The 27584-nt window shown below is 37.0% G+C and overlaps 2 protein-coding genes across 14 annotated transcripts in view; one reads left to right on the forward strand and one right to left on the reverse strand.

Annotated features, from left to right (window-relative positions):
- Nucleotides 1-1380: 1380 nt before the first annotated feature.
- On the forward strand, nucleotides 1381-18363 carry gdpd5a (glycerophosphodiester phosphodiesterase domain containing 5a). 3 transcript variants are annotated; one of them, XM_058086984.1, is made up of 17 exons: nucleotides 1381-1657; nucleotides 5531-5705; nucleotides 8206-8309; nucleotides 9092-9185; nucleotides 9257-9316; nucleotides 9402-9500; nucleotides 9604-9697; nucleotides 11143-11288; nucleotides 11389-11471; nucleotides 11707-11857; nucleotides 12841-13062; nucleotides 13129-13274; nucleotides 13376-13523; nucleotides 13714-13796; nucleotides 16044-16058; nucleotides 17811-17926; nucleotides 18019-18363. In XM_058086984.1, the coding sequence occupies exons 2-17, from the start codon at nucleotides 5589-5591 to the stop codon at nucleotides 18108-18110; spliced, it is 1770 nt and encodes a 589-aa protein (XP_057942967.1). In that variant the 5' UTR covers nucleotides 1381-1657; nucleotides 5531-5588; the 3' UTR covers nucleotides 18111-18363. The 3 variants fall into 3 exon arrangements, with proteins under 3 accessions (XP_057942967.1, XP_057942968.1, XP_057942969.1); XM_058086985.1 differs by lacking the exon at nucleotides 16044-16058 and having other exon boundaries at nucleotides 17799-17926; XM_058086986.1 differs by lacking the exon at nucleotides 16044-16058.
- Nucleotides 18364-18794: 431 nt separating this feature from the next.
- The window catches only part of samsn1b (SAM domain, SH3 domain and nuclear localisation signals 1b), a 37340-nt gene continuing 28550 nt past the window's right edge, over nucleotides 18795-27584 (reverse strand). For 9 of the 11 annotated variants that reach the window (XM_058086975.1, XM_058086974.1, XM_058086981.1 and 6 more), the window contains 9 exons: nucleotides 26458-26593; nucleotides 26016-26374; nucleotides 25814-25891; nucleotides 25649-25741; nucleotides 24536-24671; nucleotides 23373-23524; nucleotides 22838-23041; nucleotides 22607-22757; nucleotides 18795-21046 (listed from right to left, as the gene is read on the reverse strand). In XM_058086975.1, the coding sequence (XP_057942958.1) occupies nucleotides 20853-21046; nucleotides 22607-22757; nucleotides 22838-23041; nucleotides 23373-23524; nucleotides 24536-24671; nucleotides 25649-25741; nucleotides 25814-25891; nucleotides 26016-26374; nucleotides 26458-26593 (1503 nt within the window). In that variant the 3' untranslated portion in view covers nucleotides 18795-20852. The remainder of the gene's footprint in view (nucleotides 21047-22606; nucleotides 22758-22837; nucleotides 23042-23372; nucleotides 23525-24535; nucleotides 24672-25648; nucleotides 25742-25813; nucleotides 25892-26015; nucleotides 26375-26457; nucleotides 26594-27584) is intronic. The other 2 variants (XM_058086983.1, XM_058086982.1) reach the window with 1 other exon arrangement.

Below are 27584 nucleotides of genomic sequence, written 5' to 3' on the forward strand. Positions count from 1 at the left end.
TGTATGTACATTACATTACATAATAATACCAGGGCTCTCTACTGACTGAATAGATATTTTCTGTACAACTGCAATACTCCTAATTGTCACTAGAGGCCAACAAAGGACAAATCCAAATCCAAACAGTTTCCTTTAATACACTTGATATATTTTCTGATATTCTTTGATGTCATTTCATGATGCAGTGGCTTCTTTTCGGTACTCTCTTAGCGTCATTTCGTAGATATTTTCTGTACAACTGCAATACTCCTAATCGTCACTAGAGGCCAACAAAGGACAAATCCAAATTGAAGTAGACTTCCCAGTACACTCAGAATAATATTCCAAACAACTCCTCTGATGTCATACCGGTCGAATTTGTTAATTAATATATTTTCATTTAATAATTACACAAATTGTTAATTTAAATAAATTAAAATTAATTCAGATTAAATTGATTATTTAATGAAACAATTAATTAATTTAAGCTATTTATTTTTAAAATAATTTAAGTCATTGATTTATTATATAAAAGTATATTGATGTCCCATTATATACATTGTTAGCTGGCTGCTGATGGCAGTTTTTTAAAATTTAGATATTTTCTGTACAACTGCAATACTCCTAATCGTCACTAGAGGCCAACAAAGGACAAATGCAAATTGAAGTAGACTTCACAGTACACTAAGCATTTGATGAAAAAACATGAGTGATGCATGAAGATATAAACATGTAGAAATGAATGTCTATCTAAAAGTACTACATGAATATAGTACATTTTAACAGTATTATTACATATTTATAAATTATTATTATCACTTCATAGTGAATGAGGTGTGTTTTCTGGGGAAAACTATTTTAAAACTGAAAAAAATTGCAGGGCAATGAGCGTATATCCACTGTACTTGAAGAACAACAGAAAGTTGTAGGATTACTTACTCGTGGAGTGACTAGTACCTGTAAAGTGTTAGGGATTAGAGGGATGTGACGCAATTAATCTGAGCTAATAGTTAATCCCCGGCAGCTAGGAATAGATCTCTTACAAGACTTAACTGCTGTACCTGTCTTGGTGTTGAGAATGGATAAGAAAACAACAATACAAAGGCTGATAATGTGTGTGACACACACCATCTTTACTGTCCTTTCATCCTTATACTGGTACACTTTGAGTTCTTCGGGAATTGGCATGTCTAGCAGATGGAGACATCGTACATATTGTAATAGAATATTCACTACATGCCCCAAAAAGTTCCCAAGAACCAATGGAAGTCTTCCAATGTGTTGCAGTCCAAATGACCCATTTTTTGCACTCCAGCAAATGAATGAAGTGTCCACATTAGACAAGTGTGACTTTTTTTACAGTGTGCTCTTTTTTTTCCAGCGGGCATCATAACTCCTCCCCCTCCCATCTCGAGGAGGATTGGTAATCTGGTTTTCTTCTGTCGCCACAGCAACAACTACCTTCACTAAATGACTGGAATAAAACATTAGAATATTATATTTTTTTTGTTTGTTTTTTTTCTCAACCTGAAGTAGACTCATGTTTGACGATCGTCGCTGTCATTTTGAGTCCAATGAAAAGAAAGTGAACTGCTTTAACATCATGCTGTCGTCTAATGGAATAACTCTTTAAAAATATTTAAACTTCTCAGGAAAGGAAAATAAAGGCTGCGTTCTGGTAAGAGAATAATAATAATTTCACTTGCTTTTCATGCTTTGTGGTGTTATTACAGTGATGTTTGTTTATCTTGGTGCTACTATCATAACACTCAAATGAACTTGTTGCTAACGGTATTACGGTAATGCTAATGGTAATGATCATGCTAATGAGTTGCTTTCAAGTGGAATAGGGATTCGTGTTTATTTATTCAAATATCCACTTCATTTTTCCAGTTAAATGAAAAATATGTGTATATATGTGTTTTAGTAACGTTTACAGGATTTGTAGTTACCTTATTCAGTAAGAATTAATTAAAGTTGGCAGAAATTGTGTTCATTAATAAGTGACTACAGACTTCCTTAATTAAATAATAATAATAATAATAACTCCCTGTTTGTTAAACAGCTTTTAATAATATTTAAAACCACCCCTCTGATGCCATACCGGTCGAATTTGTTAATTAATATATTCATGTAACAATTTCATTTAATAATTGCATGAATTGTTAATTTAAATAAATTAAAATTAAGTCAGATTAAATAGATTAATAATGAAATAATTAATTAATTAAGCAATTTATTTTTTAAATTATTTAAGTCATTGATTTATTATACAAAAGCATATTGATGTCCCATTATGTACATTGTTAGCTGGCTGCTAATGGCATGTTAATTTAAATAAATAAAAATTAATTCAGATTAAATAGATTAATAATGAAATAATATGTTAATTTAAGCAATTTATTTTTTAAATTATTTAAGTCATTGATTTATTAATTTATTATATAAAAGTATATTGATGTCCCATTATGTACATTGTTAGCTGGCTGCTAATGGCATGTTAATTTAAATAAATAAAAATTAATTCAGATTAAATAGATTAATAATGAAATAATTTGTTAGTTTAAGCAATTTATTTTTTAAATTATTCAAGTCATTGATTTATTCATTTATTATATAAAAGTATATTGATGTCCCATTATGTACATTGTTAGCTGGCTGCTAATGGCAGTTTAGATAGAACGCACAGAAAAGAGAAGGATTGTGGATGCTGGGCAACCCCCCCCCCCCCCCAAAAAAAATATATTATTATTATCATTATTATCATATTATTTCCTTTAATACACTTGATATCTTTTCTGATATTCCATGATGTCATTTCATGATGCAGTGGCTTCTTTTCGGTACTCTCTTAGCGTCATTTCGTTGTCTTGCCATTTTGTCTTACCATCTTTCAACGATTACCTGTCTTTTACCGGGCTGTCATCGAGCAATTTTGTTATCATGGTTGACAGTATGGGGGGGCAATTTGCTACCCAATTAACAAGAAAACCGTTACGGTAATCAGTCACAGTCATCATATTGGTGTTATGATTCAAAATCCAAAAACATCTACCTGCGAAATGTTTCGAAATCAAACACACGTTTTGATACGTGTACGTCACGTGACATAGCCATCGAGTCGAAGGACAATAAATGTCAGTGTCAGGTGTAAACAGCACCCCCCGGGGGCACAAACGACTCTCCATGGCTGCCAAATACTGCGTCCAACGTCTCTACAACGCCAACACGCTTATGTGAAGCCGAGGGCTTATGGCGATGTCAGGTGACATTGTGTTGCAATCCCAAAGTACTGGAGAACCTCAGTTACTGTACGTCATTTACGGTCTTCAAGAGGAATCTGAGTTTTTTTTTAAATATATAGACCATTGTATTAAAATAAACGTACTGCAGTGGCTCACAAAATGTACTACAGAGAGAAAAAAGTAAATTAGCTTCTCTGTCTCCAGGCCTTCATGTCATTGTGGATAATGAGCAATATGGTGGAACGAGTGGAGACTCTATTTTGGCTTAATTCTCTGAAAGGGTAAGGATATTAATAACGCACACATAGAATTTTTATGAGGGAATGAATGATGAAAGACAGTGACCGATATAAAAAGGCTAATAATAGACAGATACTGTACGACAATTGAATCTCATTTATTCATTCGGATTTGCAGTTGCGAGTATTTGGGAAATATTACAAGTATTGTTGCTAAAAATACACTTTATGGTGTTATTAATGAATAAAAAATAACTAGTAATGCCTTTTTGTCTTGTTAAATACCACCTTAACTAAATTAGTCATGTAATATAATATGGATCAATATCAAATCAGTTAGGCTGCACGGTGTTTGAGTGGTTAGCGTGCAGACCTCACAGCTAGGAGACCCGAGTTCAATCCCACCCTCGGATATCTATGTGTGGAGTTAGCATGTTCTCCCCGTGCATGCGTGGGTTTTCTCCGGGTACTCCGGTTTCCTCCCACATTACAAAAACATGCTTGGTTAATTGGCGACTCCAAATTGTCCATAGCTATGAATGTGAGTGTGAATGGTTGTTTGTCTATATGTGCCCTGTGATTGGCTGGCCACAGTCCAGGGTGTGCCCCGCCTCTCGCCCGAAGACAGCTGGGATAGGCTCCAGCACCCCCTCGCGACCCTCGTGAGGATAAGCAGTAGAAAATGAATGAATGAACATTAGTAGAGCCCTCTAGACATGAACTAACACCCCTATAGTCAACTTTACACTCATATTCCCCAATATAGTAGACATAATGAGAGTTAGGGCTGCAAGGCGGTCGAGTGGTTAGCGCGCAGACCTCACAACTAGGAGACCCGAGTTCAATCCCACCCTCGGATATCTATGTGTGGAGTTAGCATGTTCTCCCCGTGCATGCGTGGGTTTTCTCCGGGTACTCCGGTTTCCTCCCACATTCCAAAAACATGCTTGGTTAATTGGCGACTCCAAATTGTCCATAGCTATGAATGTGAGTGTGAATGGTTGTTTGTCTATATGTGCCCTGTGATTGGCTGGCCACCAGTCCAGGGTGTACCCCGCCTCTCACGTCAAAAAGACAGCTAGGATAGGCTCCAGCACCCCCTGTGACCCTCGTGAGGATAAGCGGTACAAAAATGAATGAATGTATGAATGAATCATTTGAGTGTTAAGTTGCTGTGTGATGAATTTAGTGCTGTTAGTAATGTGTTCTTTGAAAGATGACACAGTATGTCAGACTGTTGACCTCTTTGACAATTTTTGACTCCAATTTTTTTGACTCCAAATTGTCCATAGGTATGAATGTGAGTGTGAATGGTTGTTTGTCTATATGTGCCCTGTGATTGGCTGGCCACCAGTCCAAGGTGTACCCCGCCTCTCACGCCAAAAAGACAGCTGGGATAGGCTCCAGCACCCCCCGCGACCCTTGTGAGGAAAAGCGGTAGAAAACGAATGAAAGAATGAATGATTTGAAATGGTATCGGGAGCTCGGTGAACTCGTTTGCTTGACTACATCAACAAACATTAACTGTAGAATCAAATTGAATCATATTGTTTATAAACTCTTGCCCGAAGACAGCTGGGATAAATCACTAGTCTTAAATCTCGTAAATAATTATTGACCTCATTTCTTGTTCAAATGAAATCCGACTAAAACTTTCGATGCTTTTTTGGATGATTCTTTCTGACATGACTGATCTTTGACGATGTTGACTTCCCCTACAGGAGTTATTACCCCAAACAAAGTCCGGTGCTGTCATCATATTCTCATTGTTTTGTGTAAACAAGCCTTCATAGCAAGATGTCATCCCATTCATCTGGAAGCCTTACTGTAAAATTTAGTCTGTCAAGAAGTGAAACGTGATCAGCCAATCGTAATTGTGGTCGTTTTGACCGAACACGAGAAAATATGTAACATAAAGTCATTCTACATCTGATAAGTCAAAGACTTCCTGTATCGTCGAAGCATCCTCAGTCCGTTAAACATTGTTGTAATTAGCGTTTTTTTTTTTTTTAAGAAAAGGCTAATCAATTCCGACATCTTTAATACCGCATCTGATCTGATCTCCAGAGTTCCCAGGCTAGTGTGGGATGCTAACAAGCTGGTGGTACGTTGAGGCTAGAGGAGCATGGTGAAACACCAACCCTTCCAGGTCTATGAGAAGCAAGTGTTTGTGTCCCTCGTCACTGGCATCTATGGTTGCCGCTGGAAACGCTACCAACGCTCTCAAGACGACAGCTCCAGGGTAAGAAAAATGATTTGAAATGGACACCGAATCAAAACCGTCCACCGGAACGTCGTGTCCGACTGTGTCTACGCCAAACATTCATCTCGATGATCGGGAACTACAGTGGAATCTCAGCCACTATGCTGTTATAACTGTTAGCAAGATCTGGCTAACTAGACTGGTAGACTTGAATGTTGGTGGTTTTGGGGTTGTTCTTGAACATCCGAACCAATTTCCTTCAATCCGAGTATGACAGTTTGGGTCTTCTTCCAAATCTTGACGGATCTTGAACGGTCACTTGTATGATCTTAGAATCTGTGTAGTCGTTTAGAAAATTCTTCCAAAAGACCAAATTGTTTACATATTCTCGATCTTATATGATGCTGTTTTGCCACCAGGATACTTTGACTCCACTAGAGTCTGCGGTTAGGGTCGATTCCCTTGTCTTCCTGTTCGTACCGAGCGCTAATTGTCTCCCGGCTTCTTATATAAGCCTTCGGAATAGTGCGTTTCAGACTGGTGAGATGCCAAAGCTGATCAATACTCAGCAGGATGTGTCGAGTGGCCTATCATCGCCTTGGCCTCCTCTCACACGGCATTAGCTCCTGATCCTGTTAACTACCGAAGAAGAGAATCCTCGAGTGTTGCACAAGCTCTTCTTCATACCTTTGCCCCACATATCAACTTCGAAGACCAACTCAGATGATAGGATACAAATGTACCAATCAACTAGCTTGTATATTGATGGATTGATGTATGATTGATGAATTGGGAAAAAAAAATTGCTAACGAGTGACTTGATTAAATCGAGTACCCAATCCACTTCAGTCAGTGACTCGAGTCAGTAGAAGGAATCAAGTTCAAAACAATGTTCAAAACAGTTGAATGAATTGTTTACATTGGGTTTAGACCAGGGACTCCGGGGGCTACCGGAGCTAGGTTCTGGGTGAAGGGGCCGCATCAGGTTTTCAAAAAAAAAAACAAAACTGGAAAAAAAATCAATTAAAAAAACTAACACGTAACAGTCCACCTGGTATTATTGTATCTGTAAAATTGTCATGCAATCTGCTATTATTATTTATTATTTTATATTTATATTTAAATATTTTAAAAATGATAAAATATTATAATAATTAAAATAAAATTAAAATAATAATTATTATATTATTATTATGTAAAATATGCAAATATAACAATATTATTATATATAATTAATATAATAATTAGCATTAATATAATAAATATAATAATCATAATAGTTATAATAATAATATAATAATTATTATTATAATTTTTATTATTATTATGTGCTTGTGTCTCTTTTTTCAGGAGCACTTTGTAAACAACAGACCATGTCAAACAACGAAATTGATACAACCATCAAAAGGTTGGCTCAGGCCATGATGCCAGGTTGTATGTTGAGTTTAAATTAAATACTTTTGAAAGATTGGGCGGGCCATATTCAAACACTTGTCGGGCCGGATGTGGCCCCCGGGCCGTAGTTTGCCCACCCCTGTGCTATACCCTACACTTTTTCAGTACTTTGGTTCCGGTTTTCCACACCAAAATATCTGATAAAACATTCCACTGTTCTCAAATATCTTCATTTTTATTTTTCTATACACAAAATAAGATAAAAAAAATAAACAAATTAAGAATAAAGACAGTAAATCAATCAATCACTAATAAATAAGTAAAATAATAATAAAACAACAAATAAGAAAAACGTAAGAAACCACATACAGTTGGTAGAGAAAAATGTTTTTTCAGATTCAAATTATTAACAGTATTAACAGTTATTTAACCTTTAACATGAACATTAATTAAACTTAATAATTTGACCCAATTAGCAAGTTAGCATCGTACTCAGTTCCATCTGGGAGCAGCGTCGTAACTTTAACAACATGTTTGATGAGATGCTTTATCTTGACGTGTATTTTCCGTTTGATTCCAAATCATTTCCTGCATTTATTTGTAACCCAGCGTCATAAGCCTTTAGCTTCATTGCTAATCCAAAGCAAAACAGGGCGGGGTAACAGGGTAGGGTAACAGTATGGGCGGGGGCAAAATCATGTTAATTGTGTCCGGTGTGCACACATCTTTAAGCTGTCATTTCAACATTCAACTTTGGTATCAAGGTGGGGGCCTCAAACTTTGAGAAATGGGAAAAAAAGTGTAATTTATAAAAGCAAAATATTCAGAGAAAAAAAGGTACCAATTTTAGGACAATGGCATTTTTAAAAGTTTTAATATGAGAAACCAAAAAATAATAATAATAAAGTTGTAAATTTTGGAAAATTTGGTTGGGGGGAAAAGTCATAACTGACTGAAAAGAAGTTCTCCTCCCGTCCCGTGTGGAAGTGGTTAGTTTTTTGCTTTTAAGTGTAGAATAGTTCAGCGGCTTTCTAATTAACTACTGTCTCCCTTTGAGTTTGAGACCCCTGGTTTAGACCAAATGTTTGGATTAGTGTTAAAAAAAACCCAAACCTTCCAATGATCTATCTTCATATTTTTACAGTGGGAATGTTCATGGTTTGTGATCCTGAGCACCTCCTTCCTTCTGCTTCTCTTTTGGGCCTACTTCTGGTTGGTGGCTCAGAATGATTTTAATGAGTTCAACTGGTAAGTAAAATTTTGGAAAATTTGGTTGGGGAAGAAGTTGGGCATAAAGTCAAAATATTATGGAAATAAAGTCATGATAATCCGAAAATAAAACTGAAAGATTTTATTTAAGAAGCAAGTTGAAATATTTGGAAAATGAAAATAAGAAACGAGGAAAAATGGGAGAAAAAGAGCAAAGAGCGAAGTTCCCACTGATGATATGCTTTTTCCATCTATTACACAAAGATGCATTTTTTATTATAATAATAATAATATATAATTGAGCATATCTACATGTGTCGCTTTGCAAAATATGTTTCCTTTTCATTTTTAACTATATAACTGACTTCACCCATCACCAGAAATGGGAAAAAAAGCTGTAATTTTATGTGCATAAGTGCAAAATATTAAGAGAAAAATTTCCCAATTTTAAAAATTTCAACCAAAAAAAATAATAAAAAAAACAAAATAAGTTGTAAATTTTGGAAAATTTGGTTGAGGAAAAAGTTTGGCATAAAGTCAAAATATTATGGAAAAAATATTCCAAAAATAAAATTGACAAAGATTTTATTCAAGAAGCAAGTTGAAATATTTGGAAAATGAAAATAAGAAATTAGGAAAAATGGGAGAAAAACAGCAAAGAGCGACGTTCCCACTCATGCTTTTCCCACCTATTACACAAAGATGTTTTAATGATCGCGGGAAAATTAATAATAATCACTACCGATAATTATCGGACATCCCTAATTATCAGAACCCACTCATATAAATACCAACTCTAACCTGTTGAATCTAATCTCCAGGTCAGTCTATAACCGCTCCGGGGAATGGAGGGACGAGACGGTCCCCATTGTGGCATCCACCATTGTAGGATTCAGCTATATTTCAGCTTTGATGGTAAAAATATTTTTCATCAAAGCGCACTTTGATTGCAGAATTCCGAGAATAAAACTTGAATTCTTCCTCAGATCTTGGCACTTTTCCACATATCCTTGGGTCAGCAGTTGAATCTCTACTGGCTGCACAAGGTGGAGTGACTTCCATCGTTTGTTGTTTGCTCCGTGCTAGCTTTTCCAAACACATCATTACTTCCTCATTGTCTCGTGTTCACAGATCGGAGTGCTGGCTACGCTGCTGACCACCATCTCTGGGGTTGTCTCTGTTGAAGATGTATGGGGCGAGGAGTGGGGCGTCCTGCTGGTGTCGCTGCAGGTCAGTTTGCACTCCAAACCACTAATATTGCCCATTAACTACAATCAGTCTAATTAATAAATACATGATGCATATTTAGGACTTAAACCTGTTTCAATATCAGTTCACAGCACCGTTCCTGCATATCGGAGCACTAACGACGGTCACGGCTCTCAGTTGGCTGGTCGCTGGATATGTGGTCCGCAGGGAGAGATCCAGTAAGTCTTCTCTTCTGTTTGATTTTCGCAAAAAACAAATCCAGCACTACGTATTCTTGTCATGCTCGTCCCTCGTTTACAGCGGTTAGTTGGTTCCACACCCAAACCGTGATGAATGAATGTCCGCGGTATACGATTCAATCTTAATAAATTGAATATTTTTCAGTTAGAGCATAAAAAACCTGTTTACTATTTTCTAAATATGGTTTTTAATATTATACAAGCCCCATATACATGAAATAACACACTTTTACACTTCTACTATTCATTGTTTACATCACATTGCGCAACTCCAATACTGCAGGGAGACAGTTGCTAATTAGAAAGCCGATGAACTATTCTAAACTTAAAAGCAAAAAACTAACCACTTCCACACGGGACAGGAGGAGAACTTGTTTTCAGTCAGACATGACTTTTTCCCCAAACCAAATTTTACAAAGATTTACAACTTTATTTTGTTTGTTTTTTTGTTTCTCATATTACAAATTTTAAAAATGTCATTGTCATAAAATTGGGGCCTTTTTTTCTCTTAATATTTTGCTTTTATGTCCATAAAATTACAGCTTTTTTTGTACTGTATTTCTGGTGATGGGTGAAGTCAGCTATATCGTTATACATTATTCAGTGAGACAGTTATACATTATTATATTATATTATATTATTTTGTAATAGGTGGAAAAAGCATATCATCAGTGGGAACTTCGCTCTTTGCTCTTTTTTCCCCATTTTCCCCATTTTCCCTAATTTCTTATTTTCATTTTCCAAATATTTCAACTTGCTTCTTAAATAAAATCTTTGTCAATTTTATTTTCGGAATATCATGACTTTATTTCCATAATATTTTGACTTTATGCCCAACTTTATTATTTATTTTTTTTGGTCGAAATTTTGAAAATTGGGACATTTTTTCTCTTAATATTTTGCTTTTATGCCCATAAAATTACAGCTTTTTCCCCCATTTCTGCTGTTTCTTTTAAAAGTTTCCAACTATTTAAACTTTTTTCTTGTAAATGATTTTTTTAGGTAATATTATTCCCCAATTTTCATAATAGTTTGGCATTATTGTCATAATATTATAACATTGATTTATTAACATTTTATTTTCACAATATCATGACTTTATTTCCATAATATTTTTACTTTATGCCCAACTTTTTCCCCAACCAATTTTTCCAAAATGTACTCCAAAAAAGTATGGCATTATTCCCATAATATAATATTTTCCAAAATGTTTTTTGATATTTTTGATATTTTTATGACAATAAAGGGCGTTCTGATTCTGATTCCAATTCTAAATCCTATCGGCAATAAGTGGGGTAACCTTAAAGGGTCTATAGACAGATTTGGTATAGTGGTAGACCACTGGTATACTGGTAGACCACCAGTATGTAATCTAAACCAAATGCAAAAACGACAATTTTTTTTTCCATTTTTCCATGTGTTAGATTTCCAAATGATGGTATTGATCATCTACATCATCATTCTCCTGGCCCTTTATTTGGCACCGCTCACATTCACCTGCTCCTGCATCATGGACCACCACGGCCTCAAACCTCGACCGGACGTTATCGGAAGACGTGGAGCTCCAATGGTGAGTTGGCCACTTTGACTCTGAATAGACTTTGAATTTGTGTGAAGTACGTCAATGGTGGACAACATAAAAAGGTAACTATCCCTTCTCTGTGGTCCAGCTGGCCCCAGAAAACACCATGGTGTCCTTCAACAGAGCCCTCCTGCATGGCGCCAGCTCCCTGGAGGCTGACGTCACTCTCAGGTTCATAAATGACACATTTATGACATTTCCGTGCAAACTCTTTTAATATTTAATGAATTCCGGCCACTTTGAAGTTCTTTATAGTCGTCGCTCAGCTTTAATAGACTGGATGCTGGGGTACTGTGTCACATGACCACACATTTTCTCCATTGATCGTTATACTAATGACATTTTAGCCATTTTGTCGTCAGGTTTGTTTAGCGAAAGTTACGCTATTTTGTTGTATCTCATTTAGCGTGGACGGGATTCCTTTTCTCATGCGAGATCACACCTTGAGACGAACCACGGAAGTCGGGACGGTCTTTCCAGACAGGCAGCATGACGACGCTTCGTCCTTCAACTGGACAGAGTTACGGTCCCTCAACGCGGGTCGGTGGTTTCTCGAGGTAAGGACCTTTGATGTTTGTGTGGGTTTGTATTTTTAATCACAACACGTCCGTATTAGCATCTTGCTAATACGCGGAAACGGAAACTGGAAGTCGCCTGTCTATTATGTCATCAGGGGTTGACTTTGTAGTTCTTGCTAACTAATACAGTTATGCCACAAGTCTCAAAAAATGTTTTTATAGTTTTTCCATGCATAAAAGAATTCTAAATTCATATATAAAATCTATCGGACAATCGAGGAGACAGCGGACAGACTCCTTCGACTGCAGTTGAACCTCTGTAAGCAATTAACTTCCCTTTTGGATCAATAAAGTCTGTCTCAATCCATATGATAACTGAAATTAACCCAAAATGTTATTTTTTCCCTTTCATTCATCATAAAACTACAATTACTTGGTTAGAGTACATTTTTGTAAAGGGGTTATTGACACTAACCAAGGTTCCAATGTATGTTCATTTATCCCTTTCATTCATCATAAAAACTACAATTACTTGGTTAGAGTACATTTCTGTAAAGGGGTTATTGACGCTAACCAAGGTTCCAATGTATGTTTTATTTTCCTCCATCCCCAGATGGACCCCGACTGGACAGACAACCAGAATAGGCAACCAGACAGTTTGCAATATGCAAACCGTATTTTCTGAGTCATATCGCATTGCTTTTTATTTGTCTTTTTCAACTGCAATTGAGCCTCTGTAAGCAATTAACTTCTCTTTTGGATCAATAAAGTCTCTCTCGGTCCAAATGATAACTGAAATTAACCCAAAATGTTCATTTTTCCCTTTCATTTATCATAAAACTACAATTACTTGGTTAGAGTACATTTCTGTAAAGGGGTTATTGACGCTAACCAAGGTTCCAATGTATGTTCATTTATCCCTTTCATTCATCATAAAACTACAATTACTTGGTTAGAGTACATTTCTGTAAAGGGGTTATTGACGCTAACCAAGGTTCAACTATATGTTTTTTTTTCCCCAGAGGGACCCCTACTGGACAGTCCGGACATTGACCGGAAGGGATCGGGGCAGAATCGGCAACCAGACGGTTTGCAGTCTGTTGGATATGCTTCGCCTGGCGGTCCGAGCCAACAGTTCGGTTTTACTGAACATCCGCCGACCCCCGCCGGGACACCCTCGGCACTGGAGCTGGTTCATGGACACGATGTGGGCCATGCAGAAAGCAGGGATTTCCCATAAGAGGGTGAGTACCGTCGGCCATGGTTGATTGTGTTCTGTACTCGGATCTTATCTTACATGCTTGTACCAGGTGACGTGGACCCCAGACACGGACCGGGGGCGGGTCAGGGGCTTTCAGCAGACCACAAACGAGAAGCTGTCGGTGTCGGAGATCAAGCAGCGGGGCATTAGCAGCTTGACCCTTCACTACAGCCAGGCCAGTCACAAAGAGATACAGTAAGACACCGTGCGGGACTAAACGGATGCTGGATTCGAACGCGTAACTGAGTTTAGTTGCAGTCATGGTCTATTTCCAACCCCCCCAAACCCCCCACCAGGGAGTATCTAGCCAACAATGTGAGTGTGACGGTCTACCCGGTGAATGAGCCGTGGCTGTACTCGCTCCTGTGGTGTAGCGGGGTGCCTTCCGTGTCCTCCGACGCCCCCCAAGTCCTCCGAAAGGTGCCTTACCCCATCTGGCTCATGGTAAACAACTCTGACACCACACACACACACACACACACACACACACAAAAGGCAAGTAAAGGACAAAGGCTGACAAGGACAGGCAACTCAGCAGGGAACAACACTGGAGGAGTCTTGGCAGCTTTGTTGACTTGTTTAGCGCCCCCTCTGGTGGCGCTTTGGGGAACTACAGCACTCTATTCTCTTTCAGAGCCACAAAGCTTACGGCTTCATTTGGGTCACGTCTGATCTCGTCTCGCTGGCTGTGGTGATCGGAATCTTCAGTTTTCAGAAGTAAGTAGAGGAAGAGTGTCAGCACAATAGAACATCCTTTCATGGCCGTCCATTATCTCCTTTAATATATTATTTTGGTGGCTTTGCTTGAATATCAGAATGCCAAAGTCCACTTTATTAAATATTATTTCACCCCATGTGCTTACTAAGCTGCATTTCCCTTCATGTGTCCATCCTGCCTGATCTGCTGCATTTTTTTCTCATAGTCCTAATTGCTGCCGCTACGATTTTGGTAATAGTAATGGTAATGGTTTAATTTCATTTGAACATGCATCAGACTACAATTGAATGCATCACATAATCAGTTCACAGTTCCACATGTCCAAAAGGAGTAGGAAGAAGCAAAGCTTATTAAATCCTACCCCTCCATCTGGTACTTTTACAATCAGTAACTGTTACATTTGTTCACTTCCTGCTTTCCTAATATAGTTAAAAAAAAATTGGAGTACATTTTGGTACATTTTGGAAAATTTGGTTTGGGAGAAAGTTGGGCATAAAGTCAAAATATTATGGAAATTAAGTCATGATATTCTGAAAATAAAATGTTTATAAATAAATGTTATAATATTATGGTAATAATGCCAAACTATTATGAAAATTGGGGTAATTTTTTTTTAAACAAACAGAAGAAATGGAAAAAAGCTGTAATTTTATGGGCATAAAAGCAAAATATTAAGAGAAAAAAAAGGTCCCAATTTTAGGAGAATAAAATAAAATGTCATTTTAGTAGCAGTGTTGAAATATGACAATATAAACAAATATGACTAAATAAACAAAATAAAGTTGTAAATTTTGGAAAAATTGACTGGGAACAAAAAATCGGACATAAAGTCAAAATATTATTCAAATAAGGTCATAATATTCTGAAAAAATGTTAATGAAAACGTTATATTATAATAATATTATGGCAATAATGCCAAACTAATATGAAAATTGGGGTATATTATTCCATAAAAATCATTTACAAAAAAACAGCAGAAATGGAAAAAAAGCTGTAATTTTATGGGCATAAAAGCAAAATATTGAGAAAAAAGATCCAAATTTTAGGAGAATAAAAGTAAAATAATGTAATTTTAGTAGCAGTGTTGGAATATGACAATACAAACAAATATGACAAAATAAACAAAATAAAGTGGTAAATTTTGGAAAATTTGGTTGGCGGAAAAAGTTGGGTATAAAGTCAAAATATTATGGAAATAAAGTCATGATATTCCGAAAATAAAATGTTAATGAAAATGTTATAATATTATGGCAATAATGCCAAACTAGCATGAAAATTGGGGTATAATATTACATAAAAATCATTTACAAAAAAACAACAGAAATTGGAAAAAAAAGCTGTAATTTTATGGGCATAAAAGCAAAATATTAAGAGAAAAAAGATCCAAATTTTAGGAGAATAAAACTAAAATAATGTCATTTTAGTAGCAGCCTTGAAATATGGCAATATAAACAAATATGACAAAATAAACAAAATAAAGTAGTAAATTTTGGAAAATTTGGTTAGGGAACAAGTTGCGCAAAAGTTCTGAAAATAAAACTGAAAGATTTTCTTTAAGAAGCAAGTTGAAAAATTTGGAAAATGAAAATAAAGTTGTAAATTTTGGAAAATTTGGTTGAGGAAAAAGTTGGGCATAAAGCCAAAATATTATGGAAATAAAGTCATGATATTCCAAAAATAAAACTGAAAGATTTTATTTAAGAAGCGAGTTGAAAAATTTGGAAAATGAAAATAAAGTTGTAAATTTTGGAAAATTTGGTTGGGCATAAAGTCAAAATATTATGGAAAAAAAGTCATAATATTCGGAAAATAAAACTAAAAGATTTATTTCAAAAAGGAAGTTGAAAAATTTGGAAAATGAAAATAAAGTTGTACATTTAGGAAAATTTGGTTGGGGAAAAAGTTGGGCATAAAGTCAAAATATTATGGAAATAAAGTCATGATATTCTGAAAATAAAGTGTTAATGAAAATGTTATAATATGACGGCAATAATGCCAAACTATTATGGAAAAAATATGCAAAAATATGTTGCATCCTTTTCATTTTTAACTATATAATAACTCTCACTGGAAAAAAGTCTAAACCAAAACAAATCCACAGGAAGCTGCTTGAAAAGCTGACCTCACCCATCTGTCTTTTATCCTCTCAACATTTGTAACGTCTTTCTTCCTGTCTTTGTCCTCTGATGTCCTTCCTTTATCTGATCTGCGTCAACCTTTCTCTGCCGCCCGCCGCCATTTGTCAGCTTTCATATGATCAGGTAACGCTGCACGCGTAGTTTCCGCCTCCTTGTTTGTCCTCCTTTTGCTGCCCCCGACATCCCTCGGACGTCTTTCAAGCATGTTTGCCTTCCCGCTTATGAATATGAATTCCCTTAGAAACGCATGATTGTGTGTACATCAGCACATTTATTTACAGGCAGGCTGTTCAATTCCGTGTTTAACCCTTTAGATGCATAAGTCGGTCAAAAATGACCCGGTCAGATTGTTTTCTTGAAATATCTTCCTAATTGTTATTTCATATTCCAGGTATTCCTCAAAAAAATAAAATGTCAATAAATAAATGTTATAATATTATGGCAATAATGCCAAACTATTATGAAAATCAGGGTATAATATTACATAAAAAATAATTTACATGAAAAAAAGTTGAAATAGTTGAAAAATTTAAAAACAAACAGCAGAAATGGAAAAAAAAATCTGTAATTTTATGGGCATAAAAGCAAAATATTAAGAGAAAAAAAAGGTCCCAATTTTAGGAGAATAAAATAAAATGTCATTTTAGTAGCAGCCTTGTAAATATGACAATATGAACAAATATGACAAAATAAACAAAGTGGTAAATTTGGCAAAATTTGGATGGGGAAAAAGTTGGGCATAAAGTCAAAATATTATGGAAAAAAAGTCATGATATTCCTAAAATAAAAACGAAAGATTTTCTTTAAGAAGCAAGTTGGAAAATTTGGAAAATGAAAATAAAGTTGTAAATTTTGGAAAATTTGTTTGGGGAAAAAGTTGGGCATAAAGTCAAAATATTATGGAAAAAAAGTCATAATATTCCGAAAATAAAACTGAAAGATTTTCTTTAAGAAGCAAGTTGAAAAATTTGGAAAATGAAAATAAAGTTGTAAATTTTGGAAAATTTGGTTGAGGAAAAAGTTGGGCATAAAGCCAAAATATTATGGAAATAAAGTCATGATATTCCAAAAATAAAACTATTCTAAGTCAAACTAAGTCAAAATATTATGGAAAAAAAGTCATAATCTTCCGAAAATAAAACTGAAAGATTTTCTTTAAAAATCAACTGACCATAAGTGGGTCAAAAATGACCCGGTCAGGTTGTTTTCTTGAAATATCTTCGTAATGAAATTTTTTTATCATTTCATATTCCAGGTATTCCTCAAAAAACATATTTTTGATATCATGCAGTTAACATTTTTAACTTATCTTTTATACATTTTAAGAAATTTTAGTTTTTGTGTTACTACCCCAACCTTCCATAAGTGGGTCAAAAATGACCCGGTCAGGTTGTTTTCTTGAAATATCTTCGTAATGAAAATTTTTTATCATTTCATATTCCAGGTATTCCTCAAAAAACATGTTTTTGATATCATGCCGTTCACTGCCCCGCAACTGCAGGGTCTTGAGACACATGCTAACTCGCAAACTAGAGAGCTAGCGACCTAAACGGTAGCCTTCAAGTTATTTCCTTTAAACTTAAATAGCCAAAAACTTACCACTTCCACACGGATAGGGAGGATAACTATTAACAGTTATTTAACCTTTAACATGAACATTAATCAAACGTAATAATTTTTTCTGGGTACATGATACCATACAGCATCCATATCAAACATTAAACTTTCATATCAAGGCAAACGCCTCAAACTAGTGTCCTGCGGGCCACATTTGGCCCGCGGGCCGCGTGTTTGAGACCCCTGATCTAAGTGTTAATGATGTCTAATATTTCGGTGAATTCTGCGTTTTGTCTTCGTTTGTTGGTGGCGGATCAGGTGGAGGATGAGCGGAATTCACAACTGTAACCCGGAGCAGATTATGCTGAGCGCTGTGCCAAATCGCTGCGGCGGTCGGGACGTAAACATCATGAAGGAGAAGCTCATTGTCTCAGGTGAGACGTTCAATGTTTGATGGAGAAGGTTAATAAAAAAAACACGGGCGACATTCCGAAAAAGAATAATCGAATTCTGCTGTTTTTTCCAGAACTCAACAACGGGCTGAGCAGCACAGAGGAGCTGTCGTTGTATCCCGAGAACGCCGATACGAGATACTCTCATGGAGGCCTCAGTCGCTGAGGGAATAACGATATACAGCACAGCTGCTTTTAATGACGAGCTCCTAGTGGCCATGTTGTGTAGTACACACAGTACACGGTCTGCTAGTGAGTACTTTGCTGATGTTTTGTTTTTATTTTTCTTATTTTCATTCATTTTTCTTTTTTTTTAGCGTACTCAATGCTAATGTAAATGACTTCTTTTGCATACTTTCCATTCAGAATGGCGATAAAGAATTGCATTTGAAATAATAAAAATAATTCATGAAAAGAGACTTGTGCAGGTTATTTTGCATGGGTGGGGGGGGGGCAGATAAAAAGATCCCAATTTTAGGAGAATAAAATAAAATGTCATTTTAGTAGCAGCGTCGAATTATGACAATATTAACAAATATAACAAAATAAACAAAATATCGGACATCAAAAAATAATTCACAAAAAAAAAGTTGAAATAGTTGGAAAATTTAAAAACAAACAGCAGAAACTGAAAAAAAATCTGTAATTTTATGGGCATTAAAGCAAAATATTAAGAGAAAAAAAGTCCCAATTTTAGGAGAATAAAATAAAATAATGTAAATTTAGTAGCAGCATTGAAATATGACATTTTTAAAAGTTGTAATATGGGAAACCAAAAAAAACAAAATAATAAACAATAAACAAACAAAATAAAGTTGTACAATTTGGAAAATTTGGTTGGGGAAAAAGTTGGGCATAAAGTCAAAATATTATGGAAATAAAGTCATGATATTCTGAAAATAAAATGTTAATGAAAATGTTATAATATTACGGCAAGTATGCCAAACTATTATGAGAATCGGGGTATAATATTACATAAATATCATTTACAAGAAAAAAAGTTGAAATAGTTGGAAAATTTAAAAACAAACAGCAGAAATGGAAAAAAAATCTGTCATTTTATGGTCATAAAAGCAAAATATTAAGAGAAAAAACAGGTCCCAATTTTAGGAGAATAAACTAAAATAATGTCATTTTAGTAGCAGCATTGAAATATGACATTTTAAAAAGTTGTAATATGAGAAACAAAAAAAAACAAAATAAAGTTGTACATTTTGGAAAAATTGACTGGGGGAAAAATTGGACATAAAGTCAAAATATTATGGAAATAAAGTCATAATATTCTAAAAATAAAATGTTAATGAAAATGTTATAATATTATGGCAATAATGCCAAGCTAGTATGAAAATTGGGGTATATTATTAGGTTCTTTTGCATCGGTGGGGGGGGGGGCAGATAATAAGATCCCAATTTTAGGAGAATAAAATGTAATTTTAGTAGCAGCATTGAAATGTGACAATATAAACAAATATGACAAAATAAACAAAATAAAGTTGTAAATTTTAGAAAATTTGGTTGGGGGAAAAAGTTGGACATAAAGTCAAAATATTATGGAAATAAAGTCATGATAATCCGAAAATAAAATTGACAAAGATTTTATTTAAGAAGCAAGTTGAAATATTTGGAAAATGAAAATTAAAAAAAGAAGGAAAAATGGGAGAAAAAGAGCAAAGAGCGAAGTTCCCACCATTTTTTGACTTCTTTTGCATACTTTCCATTCAGAATGGCGATAAAGAATTGCATTTTAAATAATAAAAATAAATCATTAAAAGACTTTTGCAGGTTCTTTTGCATGGGTGGGTTGGGGGGGCAGATGAAAAGATCCCAATTTTAGGAGAATAAAATGTCATTTTAGCAGCAGCGTTGAAATATGACAATATAAACCAATATAAGTAGCAGCGTTGAAATATGACAATATAAAGCATTTGAAATAATAAAAATAAATCATGAGGAGACTTGCGCAGGTTCTTTTGCATGGGTGGGGGGGCAGATAACCAAAATAGCACGGGTACGAGGTAAATACAATACAAGCGAAAAAAACGGAACAGTACTAATTATCACAATGACACACACACAGGTAACAACCACGGTGAAGACAAAGGAATCAAACCCACACGGCTTATAAAGGCCTGGTTGCTGAGTGCAATCAGGTGTGCACAGGTAGCTCCGCCCCCTGGAATTCTAGCATGCATCCAAGGATCAAAAGACCAGAAAAGCAGCAGAAATCCTCGAAAAAAGCTCATGTTTTCGTTTTCATTTTCCATAAACTCCATTGTTGCAATTGGATTCATTTGCTTTGAATGGAAGCCAACATTTATTATTTCATTAAGATTTTTGGGTAAATTATTTGTTTTCTCTGAAAATATTTTTCCTTTTTCACAGAAAACACATTTCATTTACCATAAGTCGGTAATAATTCATAAATATGCGATAACACAGGTAAAATAGCCCAAAAGTTTTTGACATGTTTATGTCTACAGTTTGTTCTGTGGTCCTTGAACGCACCATAGTTGTGTGCTAGGAGATGCTAAAATGAGGATGAGGATGAGGATGATTTAGCCTGCAGGCCTGACGACCAGGCTAAAGGCTACACCGTGACATCTTTTTATTATTATTATTAATTAGTGGCTATATATTATACCTATACATTTCATATTAATAATTCCAACAGTCACTTTTATTGCAACTGTTGAGCTGAAATTCGAGGGGAGAACCTCAATCTAGCAGGAGAACCTGGAGGTGTGAGCCTTGTGGCAAAAACGGCCATTTTTATGTCCGTATCAATGACTTTTGCCAAAAGCTGGGGGGTGGGGCGGCGGCGAGGGGGCTGGGGGGTCTAATATAGTCAGAATAGTCAAAGCTCAACATGAGCGTTGTTTAAGTTGAAAAAGTCATCCGCCACATCGCGTCATGAAGCCGTCATCTCAGCAGGTTGAAGGTGTCCAGGAGAAAGATGGTCTGTGACCTCGTTGTCAGATGGCTGGTGGCAGCCCGAGTCTCGAGGGCAGTTCATCATGTCTGCCTTCATGTTTTCACCGGGGGTGGGGGAGGGGGAGGGGGTCTCGGCCTCTTCATTGGACTCCTTCTCCAAGTGACAATTAGCTGAGGAGAGAAGAGGAGTGTGTTGCATTCTTTGGTTGTGTCTCGCCCAGTGGCGTCATTAAGCCTATTTTAGGGGGGGCTTTAGGTGCCCCTAAAATGTGATATTTTTTATTGATTTTTTATTTTTTTAAATTTTCTTACAAAAAAAATCTCTGCCAAATTTGATATAATAGGCAGGCTAATAAGCAAGCCAATAAGCAGACTAATACTAGCCTACTACTACTACTAGTAGTAGGCTACTAGTATTAGTATTAGTAGTAGTAATAATCAGAAAAAGAATAATGATGACAGTAATAATAATAGGCTAATTAATAATATAATAATTATTATTGTATAATTGATCACTATTGATTTTTTTAACTAAAAAATATCTGACAAATGTCATATAATAGGGCAAAAGCAGGCTAATAAGAAAGCTTATTTTTTTTAAAAATCCCTAAAATGTAAATAATAAATAAATAATAAATAATTTCATATTTTTTATTGATTTTTTTTAAATTTATTTATTTTTTTAACAAAAAAAGTATCTGACAAATTTCATAAAATAGGGCAAAAGCAGGCTAATAAGAAAGCTTATTTTTTTTTTAAATCCCTAAAATGTAAATAATAAATAAATAATTTCATATTTTTTATTGATTTTTTTAAATTTATTTATTTTTTTAACAAAAAAAGTATCTGACAAATTTCATAAAATAGGGCAAAAGCAGGCTAATAAGCAAGCTTATTTAAAAAAAAATCCCAAAATGTAAATAATAAATAAATAATTTGATATTTTTTATTGATTTTTTTTAAATTTATTTATTTTTTAACAAAAAAAGTCTCTGACAAATTTCATAAAATAGGGCAAAAGCAGGCTAATAGCAAGCCAATAAGCAGGCTAATACTAGCCTAATAATCAGAAGAAGAATAATGATGATAGTAATAATAGGCTAATTAATAATATAATAATTATCATTATATAATTGATCACTGTTGATTTTTTTATTTTTTATTGATTTTTTTTTACAAAAAAATATCTGACAAATCTTATATAATAGGGCAAAAGCAGGCTAATAAGCAAGCTTATTTTTAAAAAATGCCTAAATGTTCTTAAGACCCCCTAAATAATTTGATTTTTTTAATTTTATTTTTTATTGTTTTTTTTTTTTGTTTTTTTTTTTACAAAATAAAGTCTCTGACAAATTTTATACAATAGGGCAAAAGTATGCTAATAAACAAGCCAATAAGCAGGCTAATACTAGCCTACTACTACTACTACTACTAGTAGTAGTAATAATCAGAAGAAGAATAATGATTATAGTAGTTAACTTTTTAGCAGGTGTGTGTCCCGTTACATCATAGCAACAGTAAAATATGGTGGTGGTAGTATGACGGTTTTGGGCTGTTGTCTGATTCTCAGACGCTCACTACACCAACCAGTCGTATCCACCCCCCGACTTTGGGGTTGAGGTGGGGTCCACTAGGTGAAAAATCCCCATGCATCGGAGGCCCCCCAACTGGGCTGAACGTTTCAACCGAGAATCGTACGTCGCAGTCAGGCTTTACACAAGCGTTACTCACAGCAGAGTTGTCGCAAGGACTCGACGGCGGCCAGCAGGTGACGCCTGTGTTCTGGGTCGGAGACGTTCATCTTCGTCAGGTGTTGCTCCCTCAACCTCATCAAGTCGTCCACCGTCTGGTAACCGTTCTGCTGAAGAGACGTTGAATATTCCTGCAAAGCCGATGCGGAACGTCTCATGCTCACGCTGGGTAACAATCTGGCGTAAGAAGTCCATGATGTCGGGGGGGTACCTCCAAGCTGAGGCGCTTCAACACTTCACGGACGGTGGATGTAGATCTCTGTCTTGAAACGGGGTTCTGCGCCTCCTTGTGCGTCTCGGGGCCCGCCTCTGTTAAATCCACGTAGATGAACTTGAAGTTGCCGATTTTGTTGTTCAACATTCCGGTCCAAATTCCCATGGGGGGCTTGTGGATGATGTCAATCATGTCTCCAACCTGAACAACAACAACAACAAGAGTAATCCCTCACCCATTTATTTTTGCTTTTTTGGGATTACTGCATGTCGGGGATTTTGTGTTGTTTTCCGTCAGGCTCCCCACCGAGGGACCCCCCCACCCCCAAGTAGAAGTATTATTGAGTACCTGACAATATGAATTATTGCATCTGTACCAGTAACTGGCAGAATCGTTCATGCATGAATAAAGACCTGCCAAATTTTATAAGTAGCCCCCCCCCCCCGCCACCCAACCTGGGACCCCCAGGCTATTCTACAAAATACCCATGAGTTCTTATTTACCAATGACCGTTCTGACAATACTTGTTTACCTTAAGTTGGAGGGATTCGGTGTCATACGGACTTGGCACAAACTCCGTATGGACCCTCGCTCGCCCACAGAACTGCCTCGTGGACAAGACCTCGTCCTCTAGCCTCAGACTGTCTCGGTTACTGGAACAGAACGACCCGCTGGTGACGCCGCCTGGCCAACGACACACAACAGTTAAAGACGTCAGCGTTTTTGGCGCATCAAGACGAGGGACGGGGGATCAATACTGGGGTTTTCTGTGTTTGTTGTGCGAACGGGGCTGCACGGCGGTCGAGTGGTTAGCGCGCAGACCTCGCAGCAAGGAGACCTGAGTTCAATCCCACCCTCGGCCTGGGTTTTCTCCGGGTACTCCCGCGACCCTCGTGAGGATAAGCGGTAGAAAATGAATGAATGAGTTCTCCTATTTTGTGTGGAAGTGGTAACTTTTTGGCTTCTTATTTTGTCTTTCCCCACCCTCTGCCATCTCTGTGTGGAATTTGCGTGTTCTCCCCGCGCATGCGTGGGTTTTCTCCGGGTACTCCGGTTTCCTCCCACATTCCAAAAACATGCTAGGTTAATTAGCGACTCCAAATTGTCCATAGGTATGAATGTGAGTGTGAATGGTTGTTTGTCTATATGTGCCCTGTGATTGGCTGGCCGCCAGTCCAGGGTGCACCCCGCCTCTCGCCCGAAGACAGCTGGGATAGGCTCCAGCAATCCCGCCCGTGACCTTCGTCAGAATAAGCAGTAGAAAATGAATGAATTACTGTTTTGTGGTTGAATACGGCCACAAAATATATTAATATTAATAGTCCAAAAATTATGATACCATATCATGATATAGTAAAGGAAATATTGCACTATCATCGTTCACTCTGTGAAGTTGTGGAATTGTGTAGTTTGTGACACGTATTTTCTTGCAGGCCATTCATACTGTCTGTGAAACATTTGCAGCATTTCTTGAAATGAATTCTTTATTTTTAGACTGTTAGCCACTGGTTAATTGGCGACTCCAAATTGTCCATAGGTATGAATGTGAGTGTGAATGGTTGTTTGTCTATATGTGCCCTGTGATTGGCTGGCGACCGGTCCAGAGTGTACCCCAGCTGTGATAGGCTCCAGCACCCCCCGCGACCCTCGTGAGGATAAGCGGTAGAAAATGAATGAATGAAACAAGGCCGTTACTTGAGGAGCTCTGTCTGCTGTTGAGGCTGTAGAGGCTTTCCAGCGATGTGCTGGACAGCTTGTGTCCTTTCACGACTTTCTTCCTGACACCAAACTCTCGCTTCTCTTCTGCTTCTGTTGATTTGTCGTCGATATCCTGCGATGAAAAAAAAACAAAACACACGGAGTCATGTCTCACATGAAGCATCGAGTTGTCACCACATAAAGATGATGAAACGGCGTCCGAGCGTATGTTGGGATGTGGAGGACGAATACTTAATCCTGTAAGAGTTGGGTGGCTTTATTTAGCAAAGACCTAAGAGGTGTGCGCCGAGTTTAATCCCCATCATCCACAATAATGCAGTTTGTTGACTCATAGGTTCATTTTAGACACTATGAACATAACCTCTCAGCGGATGGACCTTCTGGAAATGAATTCCGTTTTCTGAGCCTTTTGAATGAATTCAGTGGATCCCAGTGGGGTACTAAAGTACAAAGTACTCCATACATTTCAAGTTGTGTAAATCGCTATTCATCTCCTCTAGGCTGACATGGCTCTCGGACTCTGAGGCCTACGCCATGACCACACCTATGAAATGGTCAGGAGCCAACGATCCCAGATTCCCGTTCAAATCCGATTCATTCATTCATTTTCTGCCGCTTTTCCTCACGAGGGTCACAGGGGTTGCTGGAGCCTATCCCAGCTGTCTTCGGGCAAGAGACTGGTCGCCAGCCAATCACAGGGCACAAATAGACAAACAACCATTCACACTCACATTCATACCTATGGACAATTTGGAGTCGCTAATTAACCTAGCATGTTTTTGGAATGTGGGAGGAACCCGGAGAGTACCCGGAGAAAACCCACGCATGCACGGGGGAGAACATGCAAACTCCACACAGAGATGGCCGAGGGTGGAATTGAACCCTGGTCCTCCTAGCTGTGAGGTCTGCGCGCTAACCACACAAATTACAGAGGAAAAGTGACCCTGAGGGAGGTCTTTAGCTCCACAAATTTTTTTTTAAATCATCCCATTGTGTCAAACATTAATTACTGTACCCCCCCCCCCCCCCCCCCCCCCCCCCCCCAAAAAAAACAGAAAAAACCCCATCAAAGTATAAGACAGCTGCTACTTTTTGGTCGACTGGCATCTCAGTGGGCGTTGGTTCAGCTTCTGGTACGTCCTCCTTCTGTCCCAGTTTGGGAGGAAGCCCATTGGGTTTCAGCTGTAAACACCCAAACACACTGTAAGACGGTAAAGTTTGAAGGACCTCCATTCCTGGGTGATGTTCACGTACCGAAGATCCTGTATCATATTGGAGTTTCATGACTGGGGTCAACTCCGTGGGGGTGCCCGATGTTCCAGATTTGGTCAACTGTTGTGTAAAAAGGGAGATTATCAGTGGATTATTTCAGCCTGATAATGTACCTTATTCTGACGTCCACATCATAAATACCACAAGTACTCCATTTTGTACATATGCAGTCGAGAAACCTTACTTTGACTTCTGTGGTTTGGTCGGTCATTTCGCTAGAAGAAAGATGAGATTCTTTTCTGTCCAGTTCTCGAATCAAACTCTCGAAACGATCCCATTCTGTTGCCCGAGGAGGCAACAAGTTGCCAGTGCAGACCCACAAGTCACGACCGGGCTGGCGGCAAGTGTGGTGGAAGGGCGCCCAAGGTCGAGAACAGTCGATCGGGGTCCAAACGTTGTCCTTTGTTACGTCTTCATGTTGGCTTTTGACTTCTTGTTGACTTTGTGTCTGCTCGTCACTTGGAGAGGACTTCCTCTCTGTCCTCTTGCCAAGGCCGATGCAGGTCAACACCGGTTGGCTGGTGCTTAACACGTCTGTCAAGTCTGTCATTAGTACATTAGATGGATTCTTCCAGTGATACTGTTACGGTACAACGGTAGTCGGAATATACTGCGAATATACTCACTCCTAGCAGACTGGTTCTTTCCTTTTCCGGGAACATTCCGATGTCCGTTTTTTGCTTGCAGCCAAGTGTGTAAAGACTTTAGCCTTCCTGCTGTTGAAGGCATCTGTTCTTCTTTGTCGTCTCCACTTTTACCACTCTGTGGTATCACAAATATGAGTCCAGTGTTTTTACGTTAAATATCCAGCACAGTCAAGGTTCGGTCCGAACATCACGCCATCACTGCATTAACGAATGATCGCTGTTTCCTGATTGATTATAACCTATTACCATATTTTCTGGACTATAAGTCGCTCCGGAGTATAAGTCACACAAGGCCAAAAATGCATACTTAGGTAGAAAAAAAACATAAATAAGTCGCACTGTAGTATAAGTCACATTTTTTGCGGGTAATTTATTTTACAAACTACTTGACCAAAACAGACATTTTTAAGTTCCAACAATAAAGGAATAGAAAACAGGCTGAATAGGTGTAAGATATGCTAACACAATGGTTATTCAGCTACACAAAAAATAAACATGAACAGAAAAGGTGTCCAGTGTTTATGTAACATAAACACTTTTTTCATTTATAAGTCGATCTGGAGTATAAGTCGCAGGAACAGCCAACCTAAGGAAAAAAGTGTGATTTATAGTCCAGAAAATACGGTATTTGGATGGTAACGATTCTTTTTTCAGTCGATTACTGTATTTTCTGGACTATTACTCGCACAAGGCCAAAAATGCATAATTAGGTAGGAAAAAAAACATACATAAGTCGCACTGTAGTATAAGTCGCATTTTTTGCAGGTAATTTATTTTAACTACTTGACCAAAACAGACATTACGTCCTCTTGGAAGGCAAGTTCTAACATGAATAAAAGAATAGAGAACAGGCTGAATAGGTGTAAGATATGCTAACACAGGGGTGCTCACACTTTTTCAGCATGCGAGCTACTTTTAAAATGACCGAGTCAAAATGATCTACCCACTACAAAAATGCAAAACATCTATTTATTTTCAAATGTATTGAGGATTATTTGTACGTACAATGTATGTTGATGTACCTTACATAACCAAATGAGCCAATATTGCAAAACACACATAATTAACTATTGAAATTTTTTGTAATTACCTGAGTTTACTTTGAT

This window comes from Doryrhamphus excisus, chromosome 11, assembly GCF_030265055.1.
Source record: "Doryrhamphus excisus isolate RoL2022-K1 chromosome 11, RoL_Dexc_1.0, whole genome shotgun sequence".
NCBI lineage: Eukaryota > Metazoa > Chordata > Actinopteri > Syngnathiformes > Syngnathidae > Doryrhamphus > Doryrhamphus excisus.

What these genes read in the sequence shown, in the direction of transcription:
- gdpd5a (XM_058086984.1), top strand. Translation starts at nt 5,589, where the DNA reads ATGGTGAAACACCAACCCTTCCAGGTCTATGAGAAGCAAGTGTTTGTG. An exon ending in GCTATATTTCAGCTTTGATG is followed by an intron (nt 9,186 to 9,256) that starts GTAAAAATATTT and finishes ATTCTTCCTCAG; the next exon opens with ATCTTGGCACTTTTCCACAT. An exon ending in GGAGAAGCTCATTGTCTCAG is followed by an intron (nt 17,927 to 18,018) that starts GTGAGACGTTCA and finishes TGTTTTTTCCAG; the next exon opens with AACTCAACAACGGGCTGAGC.